The 27,954-nt window shown below is 35.8% G+C and overlaps 1 protein-coding gene across 1 annotated transcript in view; it reads left to right on the top strand.

The window, feature by feature from the left end:
- The window catches only part of LOC137631359 (uncharacterized), a 467,812-nt gene extending 459,408 nt beyond the window's left edge, over positions 1 to 8,404 (top strand). The window contains 1 exon segment of the mRNA XM_068363133.1: positions 624 to 8,404. Within this exon segment, the coding sequence (XP_068219234.1) occupies positions 624 to 880 (257 nt within the window). The 3' untranslated portion in view covers positions 881 to 8,404.
- Positions 8,405 to 27,954: the final 19,550 nt, after the last annotated feature.

Genomic DNA, 27,954 nt, shown 5'->3' with positions numbered 1-27,954 from the left:
GGGTTTCCACTTTTAATTTCTTAGTTTAATTTTGCTATAGTGATAAGAACAATATAGCTACTCATTCAGTTTCAAGTATTTATCAGAAGTTGATTGATACATGAAAGGAATGAGGGAAGTTATTTCATAGTCGGTTAGCTTAAAAATACTAGGCAGTAATTTACATATTGAATTGATGTACTGTTATTTCTTAAAAGTAAAATATCTAGAATATTCTTGAAAAATATGACACGAGATAAAAGTAATCTTTTAAAGTTAGATTTTTCTGAAATAACCAAGAAAACTGATATATACAGTACAGTTATCGCAGAAGTTGAAGCGTGTGTTCAGTAAACATACAAAGGGGAGATGATTCTATCTTAAGCTACGATTTTATTTAAGTAATTTTCTACTTTGCTGGTTTATTCTTAAACCAGAATTAAAAGGATATACAGTATGCATAAATTATTATAGTGGTAATGTTTGGGATTGTAAAGTTATAATTTCTTTTATTTTTTTACCTGATGAAGGGAAGTAATTTATTGAGATGTATTATTGTCATTATTCAAGAGAGTATTAGCATTTATGAAGTGGAAATGTAATTTGTTTTGAGCTGTGAAACTAACCGACCTTTCTTTTTGCAGTACAACTCCAAGGTTCTCACAGCGCCGGTGCTCTTCCTCGCGATTCTCCGCAAGAGCTTCTCTTGGGAGAAATCCGTCGCCTTCGAGAGCGCCTAGTGACGCTGGAATCTGAAAATGCAACCATGAGCATGAAACTAAGCCAGCAGCAATGGGAGGTTGAACATCGCCTCCATGAAATTGAAATGCAGCTATGTGGTAATTCTAGCAATGCGTCAAGTACCGAGGACAACGAAAGAAATAAAGAAAGTATCATATAGATTTTTGTGGGGGAGAAAGTTGTGGCTGCTTTCAGAATACTGATAAATCTAAGACATTTGGTATTTGAAAGGAATTATAGCTACTGTATCTGTAAGTTTTATCTTTTGATATCAAGGAAACCTTTCAACAAGTTTCAAATTATATGGCTACCAAATTTCATTATCTTAAAATTTCAGGAGATAATGGGAAATTTTTCCAAAATTTACTTTGTTGTAGAAACATGGAGATAGACATCAAGTGTTCTCATTGGAAATTTGAATGTATAGAGCACTATTGTAAAGTGAAAACAGTCACGACCTTGTTTTAGGTGCTTAGATAGTGTGTGAGGCTATAAATTTTGTGTTGTTTTTTTCAACATATGTCATGGCTGTGAGTTTTGCGATTAAAGAATGTGCCATTTGACTGTTTTATGAAGACTTTCTCATTTGCATTCTGTTGAGAAGTATAACTACATTTGATTTGGTAGTAATACTTGATATATAAAATTAAATGGTGATAAATTCTTAAATATGTCACTACTTCACAGATATTTAAATACTGCTGAGGATAGTGTTTATTTTAAAAATTCTAGGTTAATTATTTTGTGTACAGTAATATTAGGTATGCGCTCATTTTTAGGGATAACAATATAAACAATGTTAAGAAATGCCTTCAACGTAAAATTTTGGCAATTAACTAAAAATGCAGTATAAGTTTCTTCAGCTTTACTGAAAAATACCCAATTTAATTCCATGTGAGGGATGGATGTATGTAAATATACCCTATTATGTAAAAGTTTTTTATATTGAGTAATGGTGAGGTTCTTAAACAGGCTGGAATCCCAGCTACCATAGTTATATCTTATTAATTACAATTTATGCCTAACATGCCAAAATTGCCGAACAGTATTTAATTGTAAGTAACCTCCGTCCCATTTTCTTTTCGCAAGAACAAATTAAAGCTATTACTCATGTGTAAAAGTTTAACATTGATGGAAATATTCTTTTTATCCATCATTAAATCTTGTTTTCAAAGTACAAGTACAAGAAATCATATTCTTGATAGTTTAATGTGAATTTTTTAATAATTAGTCACTGATATAATGCATATTGTGCAACATTCTGGACACTCTTCAGATTAATGGTGCATATTGTTAACTTTTCAGGGTATATGACTTGGAAAATTTTGTGTGATAAATCTCAGTGAAATGTACTATAATGTACTGCCATTTAATTATGATTTCAGATTCATTAAGGGATGAAATTGAACTTTTAATCATTTCTAAGATTAGAATTTAACATTGATGGAAACATTAAATTGCCAAAAAATACCCAGCCTGCCTTAAATCCAGTTGCATGTACCTTATCTCAAGCAGCGCTAATGTTTACACTATTGTCTATCTCCATGTATAAAATGACAATTAAAGTAACTTCTGCTACGCAATTTACTTGACAGTCTTCTAAACTACAGTACTGTAAATTCCCAGTTGTGGAGTGGGGATGTTACGAAGGCTTTGAGGTGTCTTTGAAACAGAATCCCCAATGTGTGCTACCAACCCTTATAAGTCTCAGTCATCTCATACCCTTATTTTTAATAAGGAATTAGTACTTCAGTACTGAATGCTGAGAATAATGTAGCAAAGCTTTAGAATCAATTTTATATGGGAATTTTATTTCTTCTGTGATTTGTTTTGGATGAAGACAGTTCCTTTATGTGTAAGTGCTTTGCAACATTTTTTAAGTGATTATTATGAGATTAGGAGAGTGTAGCAGAATATTCAATTTGAATTAAGGTGATATGAACATTTACTTTGAAATTATTTAAGGTTTTCATGCCATTGATTTAGTATTTTGTGATTTTGCGGACACATAGTTACAGTGCTTGTATTAAACCAAATGGCCTACCTCATCTCCATGAATTCATCAATTTATTTCATGAAACTGCATGCAGCTTAGGCTTTGGAATGGATATAAGGACTTGAGTTCATTGTTACGAGTATCAGAGAGGGGTATGAGCAGACTTAGACTGTAATCCATCTAGCCTTATTAAGGAAACTTACAAATGGGAACTGTTTATCAGAAGCAGATATCTTTTACAAGTGCTAATCGTGAGTGAAAGTCAGATGAAGCAAAGGAAAATGATTGAAGACAGTGCCACACGAGCGTGTTTCGTGGCATATTATAGCTTATTGCTGTAAAAACTTTGCAATAATTGTCAATATTAGTGTTGTAAGTAAAAGCCCCTGTGTTCATGCCTGTGCATGTTGCCCAGACATACGGTATAGATCATATTCAGTTTTGCTCTATCATAAAATAGAGCAAATTTAATTTTGCTCTAACAGAAAAAAGAAAATATTGGCTACTTGGTGCAAAGTTGGGCAACAAGAAGATAGAAGATGCCAGAAAACGTGTTAGTGTGATACCGCCTAAAAGTAATTACTAATGGTGCCAAATGTTCAATGTTCCCATGGTATATAAAGAATTGCGACACAATCATTCTGCTGTCCTAGTGCATTCCTCTTTATTCCCAGCCATTCCCCAAAGATATATTATGGTCAGCACGTAGTCCTAGAAGACGTGTTGGGAGACGGTTATCCTTGTGACCGATCCCTCATGCAACACTCCCTCTAGAGTCCTTGGGATAAAATGGATTGTAAAGGAATCTTCTACAACCAATAAGACAGTTGGAAAATGAACTTGAATATAAATGGAGAATACTTTGGAATATGTCATTTGGTTTTCCAATGTTTATCTCAAGGTCTTTGGTAGGTTAAAGTGCTTTTATGAATGTATCAATTGATCTTTGTCTTCTAAAAATCTCCTTGAAACTGTTTACTGAAATATAAGAAGTTTGTAGTATAACATAGAGCAGACTCCATTTGCTGATAAGAAGCATCAATAATATTTCTCATATACATATATAATACAGAACTTAACTCTGTGAGTTAACAGAAGATATTCTGTATCTTTATAGTATTTAAGATAATAGAATTCCTATAATATTTTCTAACTGCAAACCAAGACAAATAAAACTTGGCTATTAATGCCATTATGTTGTTTGTAAGTATCTTTTTCTACAGTAGAGGTTTCTTATTGTTATAAATACATATATATATATAAATATATACATATATATGATGATAGAGTAATTGCAGTAACTAAATGAGCATAATCTGTATCTGTAACTCTTTCAATGCCAGATAAGTATAGTATTTTCTTCTCCTTGGCCTGAAAATTTTACCGGGAGGCTTTGAAAAAACGTGTAATTATTGAAGAAAAAAAATGAATTCAAATACACAGAGTTACCAATTGAATACAGAACAGGAATATTTGCCACATTCTAGAAGCAATGTCTTTGGAGAAATCTGAAATAATTGGACTCCTGCTCTTGCATTAAATGAAATCTGTGGCAGATTTCCAATATAATGGCGTTGCTGTGTTTCAGAGTATGCCCATAGATGAAAAGTATCTACTGGAATTACCTAAATAATAGCAATCTTTCTCTTCTACCATTTTGTCATAAGACTCAATATGATATATCCAATGAGACAACAATAATCACGTTTAGCCAATCGCTCGTAATCTTGTTATTGTTAGCACAATTATTTATTGTTTGATTTAGACATTAGCATTCCATAGCTTGCTGTACTCATCAGTTACTTATATTAGTTGAATTTAGCAAATGCAAATATTGTACATGACTTTTGTTACTGAAGGTATTATGCTTATTATGCTTAGACACCATCAGTAGACATTTAAGTAGCAATTATGAATAATATACCACTTGGAAAACGAGGTAAAATGATGAAAGGCTAAAAAGAAATTTGCAGAGCTACAATTTTATGACATCGTATCGACTCTGAAAGAAATAGAAGTTGTTTTGGTCATATTGAGCAAATTTAATACTTGAATACTTTCTTCTTGAAACTGTGATTCAGATTTTCTCTGTTCCATGAGATTGACACTATGAAAACTTCAGTCATAGGAAATATTGTGCGCTGTATAATGGGGGATGTTATCAATGATTTAATTAGTTTAAAAGTACAGTCTGCAAGTTAGCATTCTACAGTGATGAAACATATGATTACTTATGGTGTGGTGGTTATCATATTTAATAATTGGAAAGTTCTAGAGGTTGGCTAATTTTGAAGCATCTGCACTTTACACTGTACAAAACATAGATACTATCTTTAGGATTACATGTGATGATTAAGTTCAAGAAATTGAATGAATGAAGAACGTTATCTGCACTTTATACATAACACATACATAACATAAATAAACCATTTATGTTTGATTATCATCAGCCGGGTTCTGAAGGCATGTTATCCATTAACTAAATGGATATGAGTTAAATGAAAAATATATCTATTTCCAAAGGGAGTATTTTTTTTCTTTAAACTTGTAAAACTTGTGCAGAACTGTCATTAAATGTTAAAGAATCTAGTTTGCAATATCACCTATGAGAGACAGCTTAGATAGTGTGGAGTACAGTACCCAGAACTAAACAGAATTGTCACCGTATGTCATCATAATAATTGGTGTTTTGTTCTAACCTTTCTGTACTGCATTGTCTTTTTTATAATTGCCAGAGATAGATTTTGAATTTCAGTAAATATTAGTCAGAGATATACAAGTACAGTATTTACTGCAATGACCAGATATCTATATAAATAAGTTATACAGATAAGTTATGTATATTGGAAGTTGCTTTCAGACATCTCACATAACTGGTTATGTCAAACTTTTAAAATAAAATTCTTATTTGTTCAAAGGTCTCATATACCCTGTTTTGTTTGGGTCCTTGGGATTCCTCCCCAATTTTTTATTCAGTTTAATGAACTTGACATTATATATTACTCCAAATTTCATGTCATTGAAGGAAATTACTTCAGACAAGCCTTATACAAAATTAGAAATGAGATTTTATAGATATTCATGTTTACCTACATAATTATTGATCCTTCTCAGGTTATGGCTCACTTTTTCTTTTACTACACACACCAAATAGTCTGGCCTATACTTTATAAATTCTCCTCTTTCCTCATGCACCTGACAACACTATGATAATCGAAAAAATTTTCTTCACTCGAGGAGTTAACAATGCACTGTAATTGTTCAGTGACTACTTTCCACTTGGTAAGGGTAGAAGAAACTCTTTTAGCTATGGAAAGCAGCTCTTCTAGGAGAAGACACTCCAAAATCAAACTATTGTTCTCCAGTCTTGGGTAGTGTGATAGTCTCTGTACCATGGTCTTTCACTGTCTTGGGTTAGAGTTCTCTTGCTTGAGGGTACACTCGGGCACACTATCTATTTCCATATTTCCTTTCTTCACTGGGGTTTTCCCTGTTGAACCTCTTAGGCTCATAGCACCATGCACTTTTCCATCTAGGGTTGTGGCTTAGCTAGTAATAATAATAATAGTGTTTTGTTTAAGTAGATTTATAATGGACAAAAGAAAAAAAAGTATTGATACCTAAATCATTCAAACATCGATTGATAATACTGAAGAATGCTTTAAACAGACTTATACTTTTAAACATAATTACTTTATTGTATTGAGTTATAGTTTACAGATTGTAACTTTCACAAGAGTACAAAGTGACAGTCAGAAGGAGCAGTTGTTGGCCAAATATTGTGATTTAATCGGTTTTAGAGACCGCATGCTTTATGGCGTTTAAGATAGTTGGGTTATGAAATAATCCTGGATGTATTACAAATTGATTCCAAATCAATTTTATTTATCACCTTGCATTCCTCAATTACAACAGGGTTATTGTTTACAGGTACCTAATGTAATGCAGCATTACAGTGTAATCAGGGTTTGGAAACATTTGGAAGTGCATATGCTCAGTTTTTAAGTTTAAAGTTGTTAAGGATGTTAATGATGGGATAATTGTGACAAAGAAAAATGTATCACTTACATAGACATATACGAGCTTAAAGTAGAACATAGCAGTATGCCATGTAATCATATAATGTAAGCATAGTTAGTTCATATTATTCCTTTTAAAGAGAATCTATTTAACCAGTTATGAGGTTGTCGGTCATTCCTTGAAAGGTAATTTTTTTTTAATATCTTATTTTAATAATGATGTATTAACCTACAATCTTCATTTTCAGTATTTGAAATTAGTAAAAGTTATCTGGCTGCACTTGTAACCTGATGTACACCCTGTACAGTGTGGAGGCATGTACTAAGTCTTTTTTTATATATAAACTGTACATTTCTAAAATGGATAGAACTATCAACTCCATTGTAATTCAGCAAATTATTCTAAGCCTCATTATGTTCATAAATGACCAATACAGTTATCATGTTTTGTGACAAGGAAAGAAATTTGAATGTGGAAAACTGCTCATAAACAAATACTGTAATGTTTTTGTTAAAAATCATAAATGTCCTAATCATTCTATGCAACTTTATAGTTTTGATATAGTTTTGATATTATTCTCATTTGAGATTCCAAACATGCAATTTCGCTTCTTTCACGGATACTTGAGAATTTCAGAAAGTACACAGACCTCTGCATACAGTGATAAGGAGAAAATTCCATGGTATCTATCATATACCTGGAGGATTATTGAGATCCCTACATAGTCTGACTTGTTTATGCCATGTAAGTTCAGGGTATTCTGTTGTCTCATAATCTAAAAGAGAAATACACAAAGCTAGACTAAGAGTTCTAGCTGATGTACGGTATTTTACATTTACTTTCAATAATTGTAAATTAAAAAGAATATGCAGATGTTATTACACTGGAAGATCAACTTTGAATTTTGAATAGACACACACTGATTTGAGTAGGGTATAATACACATAATCAAAGTGTATGAGAAAATTATGTTGTAACATTCAACTTGGATAGCAAGGAACCCAATTTTTAAGGTTAACGTATATAAACTTTTTTCTAAAAAGGCAAAGCGAATCATAATTGTACCAATATTTTTCCCTTAATCTATTTAAAGGTTTGTTGTAGAGTGAAGCATTATGAAATTTGTGTTACCAACCAAACATTTGGTTCAATTGTATATGATTTAAAAACCACACACTTTTTTGTTATGTTTCTGTCACAGCATTTTACTGTAGGGCAGTACTTTTTAAATAGACCTGATTAAATTGCAGTATATTTATAACTTTACTTCTACTGGCAATTGTGTGACCACAAGTAAGTATACCATCATGTTTGGAAACATCATTCATGTCAACAGTATTTTGAATTGGAAGTGGAGATTATGTAATTACTGTATATGTGTAGGCTATATTTATATATGTGTGTTGCTAATAAGTCTTCGTACAAATATAGCCTACATATATACAGTATATGAATGTGCAAGGTTTGGATGTCAAAAGTATATTACACATTTTTCTTAGGAATAGGAACAGAATTGGTTGCCAACTGCATTAGTGATGGTAACAGTAATGTTAGGATAAAGTATAGAGAGAGAGAAAATGAAGTACAAGAGAAAAGTATGCTGCTATTTTCTGCTTTGTATTTGTATTTTTTTATTTGTCCAATAAAAGTAATATTCCGAGAGAGGTTGCATAACTATTATTATTATTGTTATTATTATTATTATTATTATTATTATTATTATTATTATTATTATTGTTATTATCATTATTATTAATCATGATAATAGTATTTCAGTATCTTTTCAGTTTTAAGCCATTTGCAATTAAGGGGAACATTGTTAGCCCTGTGGCATTCCAGCACTGAATATGATTACCTATCCAAGGAGGGACCTCAGTTGATTTGCTTCACTTCACAGAAGTGTTTACCAAAATATAGTATTATTGTCATTGATGAGTTTGGATTGTTGTTATCGTTTGGACAATATGACTACTACTTGAGACGAGTACAATTAACAATGAAAAATTGTTGAAGAAGAACCTTAGTCAATTGTTTTATTTTTTAAAGTTGCTTGCTAACACTTACCATTGTAGTGGGATGCCATTCTTTTGACTAAGTTGTCCATTTCACTTATATTTTTTCCTTGTGTCTTACTAATGATTTGACTAGCTTTGAGTTAATTTTCACTGATAGAAGAAAATTATAATACATCAACTTCTGGTATGTATTTTCCTCAGAATTTATGACAGGTAAAATTGTGTTTATGATACTGTAAACTTGAGAGAAAACTACCTGTTACTTAATTCTTTTGGAAAAATTTTATTGCATCTTACACATTGATGGTGCAATTTCAGAAGGAAAATAAAAACTGCAGATAATCCACTTTGGAAAATTATATTTTTAAGAATGGTCTTTCTACAGTTATTCCATTATTTTTAAACAAAGTTTTTGGTTCTTGATTATGCTGAAAGTACTCCTAGCTATGTTATAACAACATATGCATAGTTGATAGGAGTATCAGTTCCACTGTTTGTGATATCTGTTACATTTCCGTTTCCCATTTAGTTACCATACACTCGATGGTAACCCTAATTATAATTAATGTTCTTAAATGTGTATTGTGGATTTCCACAGTCTTTGACTTGAGCTCCCATGCTTCAAGGTACATGCAGGCATATTTACTTTTCTTTTGATTGTATTTGAAATATAATATTTGTAAAATTTCGATACCAATTATTTACTTGATATTGAATTTAATTGGTTTCAATTCCAATCATATTGTTTTATCAAGTTTTGTTTTAGATTTATTTTTGTTCATTTATGCGCATTTTATTCATTAGTGTGGTGTAGAAGCTTTGCTTTGTTGAGAATTATTGTACTTTTTAAATAATCATAATCATAATCATAATAAGGAAAATGATAATAATAATAATAATAATAATAATAATAATATTGATAATACATTTATGATATTAAAAATTAGACTAATAGTAATATTAAATGTAAAAACTAAACTACCATAGTTTAACTTCTATTGAAAGTTAAAAGCATATTTCAACATCTCAACCATCCAAGGGAAAGGAATGTGGCATTGAATGACTGCTGTGGTGTCTCAAATATAGCTTTGGTATTATGCATTAGTCCCTCATTATACAGGAATTGAGTTTAAGCAAATTTACCTGTGATCAGAAAGTAAGTTTGAAAAAAAAAAAATAATGAACAAATTTTGCACTTGAATGGCTCCATCTTGGTCCTGCAATTCATTTTACTGGTCCCTGTTTAACCTCGGTTTTATGAGTCTGTTCATTCGTTCATTAATTTACAATTGTCACACGACACAGGTTCTTGCATTGACAGCCCATCATATGAGTCTGAGTTCAGTCATATGTAACCATCCACAATATGCAGAAGATCTCTAAGCCATAGTTGTGATCTCTCCATACATCAAGAATGAATTGTCTTTAAGAGGAAGTTTTTGCCACCTTTGTTTGATCCTTGTAACTGCATGAATATCAGCAGTGAGGGATACTGTAAATGGTTAGTGAGTGTGGAAAAAACTTTTTATCCGTGTTGGAAGATATGATCAGAAAATGTTTCAATGGATAGCAATGTTTTGACCATAAACCGCTAAGCCTTTAGGAGGATTTGTAAAAAAATCAATCTCTGAAATGAGGAACACCACACGTTTCTTTTCTATGAACTTAAAGATATTTCCAAAGATTACAAAATGTAGAAAATATATATAGTGTATATATCAGCCATAATTTTGCTTGAAATATGAACTTGGTACCTATATCCCACTGTCCATTTCACAATGGACTAATTTTCAAAATTCCAAAAGTAGGTCATAAATATTATGTAAACAGCTTTAATTTGGCCTATGGTATGTTTGTTGGAGTGGCATCTTGAATTTGTTGAATGCATTCATTGTGGAAACTTTCCATTTTCACTCACTCATCAGCTGAAACAAAGAGCTTGGCCTTTGTTCATCTTCAGTTACTGAGTATCAGTGGCTTCAGTTCCTCCAGCAAGAGGTCATTCTTAACAGTGATCAAGACTGTAACCCAAAACAGGATTGGTTTTGGATAATGGCACAGTTTGTACTTGTTTAGTTAAATATGAATAATGATCAGAATCCCAACATTTTGGTTCAAATATTCATATATGAATTGCAGTCAAAGCTGTTCCAAATTCACAATATAATGCAAAAGATAGTAAATAATTATTGTTTCATTCATGGAATATTTCAGTGATTTCATTTATTACACTGTATTTGCAAAGTATCACAGTGTAGATTGTGTTGCATACTGGTATATTAGGTTACACCTAAAAGTTGTTTATGTTGAATGACATTTGATCTTGTCACTGTTTTGTTTGAATCTCCCTCTAGGACATACAGTACTTACATGTAAATTTGACATGCAGTCACTCTTTTGAATTCTCAAAACTTCAAATATGACATAAAAATATAGAAATACATTAAAGTAATGGGAGAGTCTGTGGAACCCTTTGAAGACATGAGAGTCTGTGAAAGCCTTTAAAGACACTGTTAGAAAGTTTTCAGCAGAGAGAAAGGGACTGAAGAAAAAGGATACCTCCCAAAGCAAGTTTTCAATAGCAGTAAAATGGGATCATGATGGAAGAAGATAAACTTCGATCCAAAGTCCAGAGATTCTTTGATAGAGCTGATCTAAGATTGATGAAGATATGGGAGAATTTGTGTCTGCCCAGGACGCTGCAAGCTTTCCATCCGAAATAAAGCAGATAATGAAAGAGAAAAACTACCTTCAAGAATACAGTAGATATTCACCTGCAATGAAACATGTTTGTTCATCAGTGTTTATCAAACAAGGCAAAAAGATGGAGAGTACACAGTATTATTAAATTTCTATGAGAGAACGAGAGATGAAGAAAGGAAGAGGATTAGTCCCCACTTCCTTTTTTCTTATTTATAAAAGTTATGCGCTAAATTCTATGCGCCTTTAATTTTTAAATATTTAACTTAGCCGGTGAATATATATAGCTGCAACTCTGTTGCTCGACAGACAAAAAACTGTAAAAAACTCGCCAGCGATCGCTATACAGGTTGCGGGTGTGCCCATCAGCGCCAACTGTCGGCCAGATACCATACTCAATGTAAACAAAGACTCAATTTCTTCTCTGTCGACGTGTCGACAAGACGTACTTTACTCGCTGTTGAACCTGGAGTTTTTTTCCATCATCTTTGGTGAAGTACTCTATTTTGGTTTTGAGCTTTCGCTGTGCAGGGTTTTTCTTCAAATAAATCCTTGAACTCTTTTTTGTATCGGATTCATTGTTGATGACTTAGACCGTTTTTTGGAATTTTCCCTTGACCAATTCAAAATGGCTGACCTTTCACAAGTTCCCAAGTTTAGAAAATGCAATGCTAGGGACTGTTCTAGGCGTCTTCCAAAGGCTTCTCTCGACCCTCACACTGTTTGTTCCAATTGTCGGGGTAAAACCTGTCAATTGGAAGATCGGTGTGAGGAATGCGTGGGCCTTTCGGAATTCGATTTTATCGAATTTGAGAAGTACACACGCAGGCTAGAGAGAGATAGATTAAGGAGAAGTTCTTCTAGGTCGATAGATTTTTCCTCTCCTCATGCCCCTCAACCTATTCCTTCCCCTGTAGTGGTTGTTCCTAACCCCCCTCCTAGCACTCAGGAACCATCGATGGCTGACATGATGCGTGCTATCCATGCCTTGGGGGAGAGAGTTGAGTCCCTTGCAAGTGACCGCAATCAACTCATGGCGGATGTTAAGGAGCTAAAGGCCGCGGGAAGTGAGAAAGTGCCTAGTGAAAGTGTTGTGAACAGTGTTGCGCTTGAGGGTTCGTCTGTTCGTGCCTGTCGTCCTCCTAGTCCGGGACCTCTTGCAAGCTCCCAAGCCCAGGGGAGAAGCAATGTCGTACGACGCATGGGTTCGAGAGGCCTTGATCAGCGAACAGACGTTCCCTCCATGGTATCAGGCGTATCTCCCCAAGATCGCCCCTACCTACGTAAGACGAGAGAGCCCGTTTATACCTCGTCGTCCGAAGGTGTTTCTCGTAAGAAACTTTGGACCAAGGTCTCACGACCTTTAAAACGTAAGTCGGTCCCTTCAGGACAAGTCCAACGTCCCGGTTGTAGCCACTGGGTCAGTTCGGACTCGTTGCCGTCATCTGATGACTGCTCACCTCCTAAGAGAGGCAAAGCGGTACCGCCTCAGTCGCTAACCCCGTCTGTTGCCGCACCTGCTCCCGTAGACCCTAAATGGGCTTTGCTGCAAGACATGCAGTCCAAGCTTGCGTCCTTGATGGAGGACTTTAATTCGGAGAAGGTTGCTGCTGAACCTTCTGGCCAACAACCTTCCAAGCGGTCTGTTGTGCGTCCTGTTGACGCTGAGGTTACCTTCTCGCGTCTACCAGTTGAGGTGGTTCCTCCTCCCATGCGGCCCAGTGTGGGTTGCCAGCCGCACGTTGACGTTAGGCGACGCACGGAGGTGGTTGTTGACGTTCAGGACGTTCAGCAACCATCAGAGGTGACTTGTTTTGACGCGGTGCGTCAACCTCCGCAACCCGGTATGGTGTTGACTGCACAACCCAGACGGTCTAGACAGTCTCGGGTGGACGCTGTGCGTCCTCGCGCACCCATGGTTGTTGACAGTTCACAGACTGTGCAGCAGTTCCATGACGTTGCGTCCGGCTCCGTCACGCATGCACCAGTGCGACCGGACTCAGCGAGCCAGACGTTGCCCACTCCGTTGCCGTTTCCTCATCAGTTTTCGGATGAGGAACTATCTGATGAGGACGTTGCTGAACCACAAGACGATCAACCTTCGGAACTGGACGAGCCTAAGCCAACTCAACCATCTTTGGACTTTAGAAAAGTCATGGCTGTATTCAAGGAGTTGTTTCCGGACCACTTTGTTTCTGTGGCTCCTCGTTCTCCTCCGTCAGAGTTTGTATTAGGAGTGCCTGCTACCGCACCTTCCTTTACGAAACTCGTTCTCTCACGCTCATCCAAGAGAGCTTTGCGGCTGTTGGGAGACTGGTTAGAGTCTAAGAAGAGGTTAGGGAAGACAGCATTTGCCTTTCCCCCATCTAAACTCTCTTCTAGATCGAGCGTCTGGTATGCCACGGGAGAAGTTCTCGGCTTGGGAGTTCCTGCCTCTGCCCAGGGCGACTTCTCAAGTCTTGTAGACTCTCCCCGCCGCCTTGCCATGAGACGCTCGAAGGTTTGTTGGTCACCATCGGACCTGGACCACCTTCTTAAAGGGATATTTAGGGCTTTCGAAGTCTTTAACTTTTTAGACTGGTGCTTAGGAGCCCTGAGCAGGAAAATCTCTTCGACAGATAAGGATATTTCCTTGCTCATTATGTCCTGCATGGACAAGGCCGTCCGTGATGGGTCCAATGAGCTAGCTGCCTCATTCACGTCCGGAGTCCTGAAGAAGCGAGAATCTCTCTGTTCTTTCCTGTCTGCTGGAGTTACGCCATGCCAGAGATCTGAACTTCTCTTTGCTCCCCTTTCCAAGTGCCTGTTTCCTGAAGCCTTGGTAAAGGAAATTGCCGCATCGTTAGTTCAGAAGGACACCCATGATCTAGTTGCGTCCTCGGCTCGCAAAGCTCCCCCTTTGCCTACATTCTCTGCTAGACCGAGAATAGACACTCCAGCGTCTCGCTTTATTCCGCCCTTTCGTGGCAGAGCCTCCAGCAGAGGAGGTGCTCGTGCCGAAGGGAAACGAGGGAAGAGGAAAGGACCTAAGTCCTCCAAGGGCAGAGTCTGACTGCCCGCAACTTCAGACAGCAGTGGGAGCCAGACTCAAGAACTTCTGGCAAGCCTGGGAGAAGAGAGGCGCAGATCAACAATCTGTGAAGTTACTCAGAGAGGGGTACAAAATCCCTTTTGTACGCAAACCCCCTCTAGCGACGTCCCCCATCGATCTCTCTCCCAGGTACAGAGAGGAAGAAAAGAGACAAGCCCTGAAACTGGAAGTGTCTCTTTTGCTAGAGAAGGGAGCGGTGGTCAAAGTCTCGGACCTTCGATCACCGGGATTTTACAACCGTCTCTTCCTAGTTGCGAAGAAGACAGGAGGTTGGAGACCGGTGCTAGACGTCAGTGCTCTGAATGTCTTTGTCACAAAGACGAAGTTCTCTATGGAGACCACAAAGTCAGTCTTAGCAGCGATCAGGAAGGAAGACTGGATGGTCTCGCTAGACCTAAGGGACGCCTACTTCCATATCCCCATTCACTCAGACTCCCAACCTTTTCTGAGATTCGTCTTCGAAGATGTGGTTTACCAGTTTCGGGCCCTGTGCTTTGGCCTAAGCACAGCTCCTCTCGTGTTTACGAGGCTGATGAGGAATGTAGCCAAATTCCTCCACTTATCGGACATCCGAGCCTCCCTTTATTTGGACGACTGGCTTCTCAGAGCCTCTTCCAGTCGTCGCTGTCTGAAGGATCTAAAGTGGACTCTAGATCTGACCAAGGAATTGGGACTCCTAGTCAATTTGGAAAAGTCGCAGCTGGTCCCATCCCAAACTATTCTGTATTTAGGGATGGAGATTCACAGTCTAGCTTTTCGGGCTTTTCCGTCGGCCCCCAGAATAGATCAAGCCCTGCTATCCATCCAGAAGATGCTGAAGAAGGAACGCTGCTCAGTCAGGCTGTGGATGAGTCTGATAGGGACGCTGTCATCCCTGGAACAATTTGTATCACTAGGAAGACTACACCTCCGTCCTCTTCAATACCATCTGGCTTTTCACTGGAAAAAGGACAAGACGCTAGAGGCGGTCTCGATCCCGATTTCCGGAAAGATAAAGTCTTGTCTGACTTGGTGGAAGGACAATATCAACCTAAGAGAGGGTCTTCCCCTGGCTGTTCAGACTCCCAACCACGTTCTCTTCTCGGACGCATCGGACTTGGGCTGGGGCGCGACACTGGACGGTCGGGAATGCTCAGGCCTGTGGAACTCGAGTCAAAGGAGCATGCATATCAACTGCAAGGAGCTGTTGGCAGTTCATCTGGCCTTGAAAAGCTTCGAGTATCTCCTTCGAGGCAAAGTGGTGGAAGTAAACTCGGACAACACCACGGCCTTGGCGTACATCTCCAAACAAGGAGGTACCCACTCACTGACGTTGTACGAGATCGCAAGGGACCTGCTCATCTGGTCAAAAGGTCAAGACATCTCCCTAGTAACGAGGTTCATCCAAGGCGACTTGAACGTCATAGCAGATTGTCTCAGTCGGAAAGGGCAAGTAATTCCAACCGAATGGACCCTCCACAAGGATGTGTGCAAGAGACTTTGGGCCACTTGGGGTCAACCAACCATAGATCTCTTTGCAACCTCGCTGACCAAGAGGCTTCCAATCTATTGCTCCTCAGTCCCGGACCCAGCAGCAATACATATAGATGCCTTCCTCCTAGATTGGTCACATCTGGATCTCTACGCATTCCCACCGTTCAAGATTGTCAACAAGGTACTGCAGAAGTTCGCCTCTCACGAAGGGACAAGGTTGACGTTAGTTGCTCCCCTCTGGCCCGCGAGAGAATGGTTCACCGAGGTACTTCGATGGTTAGTAGACGTTCCCAGAAGTCTTCCTCTAAGGGTAGACCTTCTACGTCAGCCACACGTAAAGAAGGTACACCAAAGCCTCCACGCTCTTCGTCTGACTGCCTTCAGACTATCGAAAGACTCTCGAGAGCTAGAGGCTTTTCGAAGGAGGCAGCCAGTGCGATTGCTAGAGCAAGGAGAGCGTCTACCATTAGAGTCTACCAATCGAAGTGGGAAGTCTTCCGAGACTGGTGCAAGTCAGTTTCTGTATCCTCGACCAGTACCTCTGTAGCTCAAATAGCTGATTTTCTCTTATACCTGAGAAAAGGACGATCCCTTTCAGCTCCCACTATCAAGGGCTACAGAAGCATGTTGGCATCGGTCTTCCGGCATAGAGGCTTAGATCTTTCCAACAATAAAGATCTGCAAGACCTCCTTAAGTCTTTTGAGACCACCAAGGAGCGTCGTTTGGCTACCCCTGGATGGAATTTAGACGTGGTACTAAGATTCCTCATGTCAGACAGGTTTGAGCCGTTACAATCAGCCTCCCTGAAAGATCTCACTCTTAAGACTCTTTTCCTGGTATGCTTAGCTTCGGCTAAAAGAGTCAGTGAGATTCATGCCTTCAGCAAGAACATTGGATTTTCGTCGGAAAAAGCTACTTGTTCGCTGCAACTTGGTTTTCTAGCCAAAAATGAGCTGCCTTCTCGGCCTTGGCCTAAATCTTTCGATATTCCCAGCTTATCGGAGATCGTAGGCAATGAACTAGAAAGAGTCTTATGCCCTGTTAGAGCTCTTAAGTTCTATTTAAAGCGTACTAAACCTTTACGAGGCCAATCTGAAGCTTTATGGTGTTCAGTTAAGAAACCATCCTTGCCTATGTCAAAGAAATCTTTGTCATACTTTATCAGATTGTTAATACGAGAAGCTCATTCACATCTGAGTGAGGAAGACCGAGCTTTGCTTAAAGTGAAGACGCACGAAGTTAGAGCTGTAGCAACTTCCGTGGCCTTTAAGCAAAATAGATCTCTGCAAAGTATAATGGACGCAACCTATTGGAGAAGCAAGTCAGTGTTCGCGTCATTTTACTTGAAGGATGTCCAGTCTCTTTACGAGAACTGCTACACTCTGGGACCATTCGTAGCAGCGAGTGCAGTAGTGGGTGAGGGCTCAACCACTACAATTCCCTAATTCCATATCCTTTTAATCTGTCTCTTGAAATGTTTTTAATGTTGTTTTTATGGGTTGTCCGGAAGGCTAAGAAGCCTTTCGCATCCTGGTTGATTTGGCGGGTGGTCAAAGTCATTTCTTGAGAGCGCCCAGATTAGGGGTTTGATGAGGTCCTGTTGTATGGGTTGCAGCCCTTGATACTTCAGCTCCTAGGGGTCTGTCAGCATCCTAAGAGGATCGCGAGGCTCCGTAAGGAAGACGTACTTATAAGGCAGAGTAATCGTCTAAGTCGACTTCCTTACCAGGTACCTATTTATTTTGTTTTTGTTATATTGATAACTTCTAAAATGAAATAAAAACTCTTAGCTCATAAGATGTAAACATATTTAACTGGTCTCTACCCACCACCCTGGGTGTGAATCAGCTATATATATTCACCGGCTAAGTTAAATATTTAAAAATGATATTTTAATTATAAAATAAATTTTTGAATATACTTACCCGGTGAATGTATAAATTAAACGACCCTCCCTTCCTCCCCAATAGAGACGCAGTGGGATGAGAAGAAATTGAGTCTTTGTTTACATTGAGTATGGTATCTGGCCGACAGTTGGCGCTGATGGGCCCACCCGCAACCTGTATAGCGATCGCTGGCGAGTTTTTTACAGTTTTTTGTCTGTCGAGCAACAGAGTTGCAGCTATATATATTCACCGGGTAAGTATATTCAAAAATTTATTTTATAATTAAAATATCATTTTGCTGCTTTCTTATCTATAATGAAATGAATAGTATCTCATGTGTCGACCTTAAAAAAGTAATACACTGTTCCATCTTATATGGGATTCATTGCCTTATTCAAATTTGTGCTTATTTAAAGGTCTCGGAAACAATTCCTTACGTATAACGAGGGACAGGGACAACTGAGTCTAAAATAGGGACTTGCAATCAATCTAAAAATTTATCTGCTTTAAAGAATCCGTAACAGAACTTTTTTCTTTTAGTTTTGCAAATGTGTCCATTTTCAGGAATACAGAATTTACTTTTAACCTGCTTGTTCTTTATGAATATAGATTTTATCATCCTATGGCAACCTGTTCTTGTTTACAGAAGTGACCACTCCTTGTCAATAATGTTATCTGAATTTAAAGCATGATTTACCACGGTTACATTATTAGAATATTGCGATAAGACTTTCCGAAAGAAACATCACTGAAACTACCTATTCTCTGGCTTTTCTGTCATTTGTGCATAAATTGAGGAAGTAAAACAAATGTTTTTAATGCATTAAGATCTACAGCAGAATTGCAAGACATGAATGTGCTATAGTGTTTCTTCATGTACAGTGTATGATAAATATGAACTTATTAATGTAAAGAGCTGTGTACTATAGGAATTCTGTGCTTTAGTTTTAACAGTATTTTGAAAGAGAATACAGTACAGTATTTTAGAAAAAGCACTGATTACATATGCAGGAAATATATGTGCTTTAATATAGATTTTTTTAAAGAAACTGATTTGTGTAAAGACTCCCTAAGAATTGTATATCTGTCTCACCAGTTAAGATTGTTGAATATGTCTGATGTTAAATGAATGAATGAATAATTATTCTGTTACATAGGTAAATACTGCATGGCTGTTTTCGTGTATCACAATCATGATATTAAATACAATCATGAAAGTTTGAAATCTATTTTGATAATCAGTGACCCAGTGACATCAACTTCGACTCGTCATATTTTGGCATTTCCAGGGGGGAAGATATTTTAGACTAAATAAACTACTGATGGCTTTATCTTTATTCCTAAACATTGCTAATTTTTGCATAAATTATAAGAATGTAGTGAGTTATCCTGCTGACATATAATCCAGTATTTTTTATAATTATACACGAGCGCTTTCTTGGCGATTTTATGCATATTAGGTCATAAGGACCCATCATACTTAAAGATCTTTGTTTGTATATGATGATTTCTGTGAAATCACCTGCTATAGCCTTTTATTCTATCAGCTTCTCAAAAAGCATCATTATATTAATATTAAAATGTACTTTGAAGTGAAGTAATATTGTTAATGAAATGTTTGCTGATACAGTACTGTATTTTTATTTTCACTTTGAGAATTATTCTGACCTAAACTTTATCACATCCATCTTTATATAGACAATTCTAAGCAGAATTTTTAGAACATTAAGTAAAAGGGAAAATACTGGTTAAAGGTTCAGAATCTGTATCTTTATGATTGGAGTTTGAACTGACCATTAGGAGAGATCAAACACTTCTGAAAAATTATCCATGAAATAAATACCATCATTTTCTACAGCACATTGACATGAGTTACTTTTGAGTAACATTCTTATATTGGTTGTTACATTTGTTCACCACGTGTCCTGCGGGTAACCTACTAGTGGTATCAGTTTGATTATCATAAATAGAGTAACTAAAGTAAATATCCTACCTGCTGTCAAAAGGATGGTTGATGTTCCTAAAGCAGATTTATTGTTTTCATAATCTGAACTAAAATTGTGTAGAGAAAGATTCTTTTTTCTATGAGGCTGAAATCCTGTTATGGGTACTGTTCTTGAAACGAGAGTCGTGTGTCTTTGTAATTTCTTCAAGTACAGTACTGTAAAGTCCAAATTCATTTGAAGAGACAACACATTTAAAAGAAAAGTTCATTAGTAACTGGCAATATTGTGTCTCCCCAAAATGCAGTAAGCTTATAAAGTATTTTAGATTTGGCTCCTTAATGAACTCAATTCCTTCACTAGTGATGTAAAGGTTACATGCTGTGTACTGTACTGTATTTAGCTGTGCTCATTCCAGTTAGTCATGGCTGACATAATTTTGTTTCTCGTCAAGTACAGAACTCTCAGTTCTATATGAAGCCGTTGTGACTTGGATTTATTTGTTTGATTGAAATTTAACTTTTCACTAGCCATTAGTTAGCTTTATTTGTTAAGATTTTGAAGCAAACATAAGCCTACTGAGCAAATTTGCAAGAGATCTATCTCATATCTGTAACCACAACATTTAATGACCAGATTAATGCTGTTGCTTGCTGAACACATTGTGCAAAGAAGCATAACTGATGCTTAGACATATTAACTTATTTTCTGGATTAGTTACATTCTTTTTCATTCACAGCTACCTTATATAAGCTATCAGCCTCTGCTGATGAATACTTTAGTGTATTTTAACCTGTATGCCCACTACTCTTTCTGTAATAACTGTAACACAATCTTTACTGTGGAGTTTTGTTGTCAATTTGTGTTCAGAAAATGTAATTTTTATTACATCTTGAAAATTTTGTTTTTTGTCGGATTATTATATATATATGTTTGACAACTTTAATTAATAGCCAATGCTGTGTTAATCCAGGGCAGGGCCTCTAGGCTTTGAGCTACTTCGGGCCCCTTTACATCCTCCAATACCCTCGCCAGCAAATTTCCCTCTCTCCTTTCGTACAATTAATTACAATAATATTCTGAAGTAAATAATCCATAGTTTTAAAATTTAACAACAAAATGAAAAAGATTCATAGACTCCTGCTTTTGGTAGTACCCTTTTCTTGCTGGAACCCTAGGCTTCAGCCTAGTTAGCCTTAGGGGTAATACAGCACTGCTAATAGCCTTGTCTTGGTGTTATTGCCTCTCTTATTATTTTCATATAGAGGATGAAATACTGTACTGCTATTTCATAGGTATTGCTACAGTTATTTTATTTTCTTATAGCCAAACTCCAGCTTTCCTTTGCCATTGTAAAACTTAAAATTGGACAGCTTGAAAATGGTAGTCAGAATTAGGAATTATTTAGTTAAACATCTTTTAAAAACAAAGCGTGTCACTTTTTGTAATAAAGGCAATTTCATGAATTTTGGCAGTGTAATGCTGTTGGTGCAGCAGTAGGCTACATTGAACACTGAAAATTTACATGTCATTACTTTTTTTATGATCTGGCTATTTTTTTGTACAGAATATTTCTGAAGCTTCTGTGCTATAGATAAAGTAAATAAATTGGTTTGCTAATTCACATGATCTATATAGCATACATGCACATATGAAAAACAACATGAATTTATACTTGGAATAACTTTAAATCTTTAACTTAGTTGCATTTATATAACCTTTCTGCCTTCGTACTAGTCTGATTTTCTCTTAAGCGACTTTTTTTGTGTCATATGCCATTGCTACTCCCTTATATGGGCATATAACAGAATTTGAATATTACTTAAATATCTTTTTGGGGTACAATATCAAAATCACGTCCTTCCTCTTTCAAATTTGATCATCCTAAAGATTGGATCATGGGGTTTTGTATGATAATGTCTTTGGTTCAGATTCTATTTATGGCAAGTTAAAAACTTACTGGTTTACATACAATGTTACTAAGAAAGCCTCTGTGTGCATTGCATACTGTAATTGTGTGTCACCAATGAAGGCAAACCGACAGGGCAAGTTCCAAAAGCAACTTTAATCTTAATGTTTTTAGCTAAAATGACGTGCACTCAATTTTGACCAGAGCCTATCAAAATTATTCAATGATATATCATATACAAATGTCCCAGTTTTGATTTTAAATGTAAACTAAACACACACACACACACACACACACACACATATATATATATATATATATATATATATATATATATATATATATATATATACAGTATATATATATATATATATATATATATATATATATATATATATATATATATATATATATATATATATATATATATATACACACACACACACACACAAATACATTTAATACTCCTGATTACTGCTGAAAGTCACTATGATTGCAATCCAAGAGGTAATCCATAAAAAAGGTATGTATGACATTAGATATCCAGGCATGTATGTTATATGCAAAATTACTTTTAGAAAGCAGAGTGAGGCTACAAAAAGTGAAAGTCAAGATTAAAGTAACCCTGAGCATGTATTGTCAGATTTTCCTCCTTATTCTTCCTATAAGAGGGAAATATTTTGTTGTCATAGAACTTATTGTCATTAACACAGGATGGGTATTTGTACATGTATCAGTTTCCGTTTGGTTCAAATTACTCGTATGTCTCTTGAACAGCATTCCAATTAACTTCAAGCCAATGATGAAATGACAAAGAGAAAGGAGAAAGCTTTTTTGAAAGTTTCCTTAAGACAAAGTATATATATACAATTATTGTAAATATAACATTATCATGATTATGCTATTTATCTAATTCCCTCAGCCAAAATCTCAAGAGGGGTGAGAATTGCCACAATTTTATTGTCATTAGAATTTTGAAAGTTATAAATCTGCCATAGGAATCTAAAAGAAAGCTAAGATATATTAAAAAAAGGAAACACCATATGTGACAGCTATAATGGTTCTCAATCTTTCTCTTGGCATATGCTCTTGAGTTTTGATTTCCTTCCTTTCCTTGGGGAAGGATTATGTGGGATGAATGTCTCAGCTTGCTAAGGTTGAAAGTGATTATTGGTATCACATATGTATGAAGCCAGACTCATGTCACTGTTAATGCATGCAAGTATTTGCCATTTTAATTTTTGGAATAAAATGAGAAACGACAAAATGATGTTTGATTTCAACTTTTATTCCCTACTGAACTTTGTTTAAAACCTACTCCATTGCATTTAACTTTATTCTAGGCTTACTCCTATGTGCCATGTTGTGCTGAAGAACCCATCTCAGAAGAGCCCATAAGGTCTATCTGCCGAGTCATCAGCAGCCATTGCCCGACCCTCTCTGGTCCTAGCTTGGTTGGAGAAGGGGCTTTGGTGCTGATCATTTCTAATTATGGTTAGTCTCTAGGGTATTGTCCCTTGCCTCTACCATTCATAAGTGACTTTTAAACCTTAAACTTGTAGGCTATAGATAAGGATAGCGCAGGTACAGAATAATAGATCTACTTAAGAAGGTTTCGTATAGATTCAGAATTTCTTTCAGGCCGATCTGACAATCAATGGTCTAAGTAAATTTTCAAACATTGAAAATTTATCAGGTTTTTAAAAATCATGAATTGATAAAATAAAATATTCTCAATAAAAGGATCTTACTGCACTTGACCAATCATAGTTAATAACCAAAGTAAATGATAAAAACTGAAGAAAATAAATTTCTAGCTGTTGTCCTTTGGCATATAAATATGGAATTATTTTGGAGGTCAGAATCCAGTGATGAGCATCTTACAAAAGTCTGAGATATAGCTTACTTTTCCTCAAGAAAGTCTTGTAGGTTAAATGTGAAAAGGCAAGTTTATTCCAAAATTATGTGGATATATGGTCCCTGTATATCAAAATGGTCTTTGCTTTTTTTCCCAAAGCTGATTATCATAAATGTCAATGCTAGGATTTGATTAACAACCACTCATTCAAAAGAAAGGAATTGCAGACTCCAATTATAATTTAATTCCTGCTCAACAGATCTTTTAACCTCAAGAGCTGTGAATAAGAAGTTTACCAGCGTATTTTGCACAGAGCCCATGTCTGGTAAAACGGCCAGGTAAGCTAAAAAGAAAAGGATTAGGAAAGCGTTTGAATCAGTGTTTAACCCCTCCCGATGTCTCCTGTCCAATAGCGTGCCATAAGCGTCAGGTATGCAGTTATTTCAGTTACAGTAATTAATTTAGTCGTAGTATAACAATGAAACAATATCCACCATATTTTGTAGATCTGAGAACAAAGCCCCCAGAAGGATATTGGGAGTTAGATGGCAGGATAGGATTAGGAATGAAACTATAAGAAATATTACTCGAGTGCCCTATGTGTATGAGATCATGGTGAGGGGTAGATGGAGATGGTTTGGACATGTGCTTCTCACTCCCCTAGAAATATTAATTCACCAAACGTTCAGCTTGGCTCCACTAGGCACTAGAATAGTTGGAAGATACAGACCTACAAGGCTGAGGACTATGAAGCGCGAAGTAAGAGATGATGAATGGAGAAGTATTGATTTAAAAGCTCAAGATAGGGATGACTGGCGAAATCTGAGGCCCTTTATATAAATAGGCGTGGGATGAACTGATGATGAATTAATTTAGTTTTTGAAACAGAATCCCACCAGTCTGTTTTAAAGTATTTACGGCAAAATCCAAATCGTGCCATTAAATGAGAATGCAAAGTAGACCGCACTGCCTCTCTAGGTAATAGTAAATGGGCAAATCTCTTTGCCAATATACGGAATTTACAAATATATTGCGTATGAATTCAATCGTTTTTCTCGCAAAACATTAAAGATTAATTTAAGAACTGAATTCTAAGGTGACACAACATAACCGGAATATTTCTCAATTGGTTAACGACATTGATCATGGAACAATATTGAATTATTCTAATTAAATTTAAAACTAATAGCCCATCTGAATTTAGTGTTTCGGATAATGATCCCATTTCTCGAGTGATTTTTTTTTATGACCACTTTCTTTTCTATCAAGATAAGTGACCTAAAATTAGATAATTTTCTTTATTGCTGTTAAAGGTTTATTGGTTTTCTGAGGTTTATTGGTTTTCTGATGAATGAAGGTAGACAATAGTAGTCACTTGATTTGGTTTTAAAGATTCCAGTTGGTATTTTCGCTCTGTCTTTATGTTATGCATTCCAGCTACTGGATTAATATTTTGCTCTGGTTTATGACTCTCTCTCTCTCTCTCTCTCTCTCTCTCTCTCTCTCTCTCTCTCTCTCTCTCTCTCTCTCACGAAAAGAAAGACATCAATCGTTCCATAACTAGAGTGCTCTTTCTTCAAATTAGCTATTTGACATGCTGGATAATTTCATAACGGAGTGGTAGTAATTTTAGTCTTCTGGAAGCCTTTTAAACATTATATATGTTGTCTTAGCAAGGATCTGGCAGTAATTTTTTCTTAATCTTCTGGGAGCGTGTGTGTGTGTGTGTGTGTGTGTGTGTGTGTGTGTGTGTGTGTATAGATTGCCTTACCTTCTGTAAGACGCGGGCTCTTGCGTTGGCATCCCGTAAGAGAATATTATTGGAAATTGGCTGATTTAAAATTGTAAAAGCAAAAAAAATGGAATTCTGGAAGCGTTTCGCAAATCTGTATACGTGTGAAAGGATTAATGCGGTAGAATCATTTAAATATTTAGGAACTATGATCTCTAATACAGGGCCTTTAGAATTTGAGTTCAATGAAAGATTGAAAGGAGCAAATCAGACAATGGCTAGGTTAGCTATGTATGTACTGTATATATGTAGCCTATATAACATAAAAAACACACATACACATATCTTGGGTTAGAGTTCTCTTGCTTGAAGGTACACTCGGACAAACTATTCTATCTAATTTCTCTTCCTTTTGTTTTGTTAGAATTTCTATAGTTTATGTTGGAAATATTTATTTCAATGTTGTTACTGTTTCTAAAATATTTCCTTTTTCCTTGTTTCCTTTCCTCACTGGGCTATTTTCCCTATTGGGGCCCTTGGGATTATAGCATCCTGTTTTTTCAACTAGGATTGTAGCTTAGCAAGTAATAATAATAATAATAATAATAATAATAATAATAATAATGATAATAATAATAATAATGATAATAATATTGTATCATTTAATAACTTACAAGTCGAGTCTGTGGCCATTTCATATCAAGGTTGTTGAATTCATTATTATAATAACGATAATTATAATTAATATCATTAAAATTTTGAAACCATAAAATTCTTATTCTTACTATGAATAATTACGAATGGGGAATAGTCCAAGTATCTTATATTGCTAAAATATATCAATTAAAGTATTTTCTTTAAATTTGTTGACTCAAAAATACATAAGATATTACAGAGATTGATTACAGCCACGGACTGTAAGCAAGAAACAGCATCTGTATTTGGAAGAGCCAACCACCTAGTTTGCTTGTTTTGCAAGTACGTCTTTTAATTCTTCAATTCTACGTTTTATTATAAATTCAAATTTTTCTTTTATTCAGCCTCTAATTTGAGATTTGGCGTATCAATTTGCATAAATTTAGTATTACTTTATGGCAAATACATTACTGAATATGTCACTGGCCATGAAATAATTTTGTTTTAAAAATACCCCCTGAAGTCAACATTGACTGGAAGACTCCAGCCAATAGGAGGACAGCTTCTAAGCATCATAGCCAAAGAATGAATGTCTGAGCCAACGAAAGACTGGCTTACAAAGGGGTTCTGTTGGAAGCCTCTGATTGGCGGAGGGAAAAGATGTGGTTTTCAGAGCATTTCCCTACTAGCCCTGAAGGTGTGAAGGTCAGTTGAGTGTTGGTTCCTGAAAATTATTTTGAATTAGATATACATAAATTGGTAGGATTATATATCACAGTTATCAAATCTATAGAAAAAGTAGCCATTTTATTTGTTTATGAGGAGACGTTGGTTTGATTAAAATACAAAAAATACAAAATACAAAAGTAATTGGCCAAACCCTAGACATAATTAAAGACATGTCTGAAGCCTTTGTCCGGCTGTGGACTAGAAACGACTGCATTTATATATATATATATATATATATATATATATATATATATATATATATATATATATATATGTATATATATATATGTATATATATATATGTATATATATATATGTATATATATATATGTATATATATATATATATATATATATATATATATATATATATATATATATATATATATATATATATAATGTAGCCTTTTCTAGTCCATTGCAGGACAAAGGCTTCAAACATTCATTTATTCATGTCTGGGGTTTGGCCAGTTTTCATCATCACGCTGGCCACTGTTGATTGGTGATAGCAGGAGATTTTTTGTCTGTTTGCTCACAGTAAACCAACCTAGTATGGGTATCCCTGACTAGTACAGCTTGCTGATCGCTGCGATACGTAAACCCTTTCACCACGTTGGGGTATCCCCACGCAGTGTGAAGTCATTGAAACATCGTAACCTCTTTTATGCTGCCATAGACACGGTATGAAATAAGTATTTTTAGCGTTTGATATATATTACTTGAAATAAGTCGCCGGTTGTCGTAGAGTATCTACCTATCATGAAGGTGTGGCAGGAGAGTGGAGTTGTACCAAGTGGTCCACGAAATACGACCAATTTTTTTTCTTAACGAATGATGTTGATTAGAGTTGAAGTTATTAATTTTTTTTTTGCCTTTTAAAACTGTAAAATCCAATTGCACTCTGTGCTGATTGATGCTGATTATAATGATTAATCGGATTTAGTTAATTTATCAATACAGCGAACTGATCTATTTCTTGTGTATTTGATTTATATATTACTGATGTTTTTTTTTATTGCATATTTATTCGAGTTATCTATTAACAATGTAATTAAAATAATTATTCCTAACGCTAATAGATTTTATCAATGTAATATAAATAAACACTGATGGTATAAATTTTTACAGGCGTAATCTTATCTATTGATATAATCAAGTCATTAAACATTTCGCTTATACAACTGCCATTAAATTTTGTTGAGTGTGAATATATTGATTAAATAATAAATGGTGTAATTAATTAAAT

This window comes from Palaemon carinicauda, chromosome 39, assembly GCF_036898095.1.
Source record: "Palaemon carinicauda isolate YSFRI2023 chromosome 39, ASM3689809v2, whole genome shotgun sequence".
NCBI lineage: Eukaryota > Metazoa > Arthropoda > Malacostraca > Decapoda > Palaemonidae > Palaemon > Palaemon carinicauda.
The sequence above is the reverse complement of the archived record's forward strand: the minus strand, read 5'-3'. Positions and strand labels throughout refer to the sequence as shown.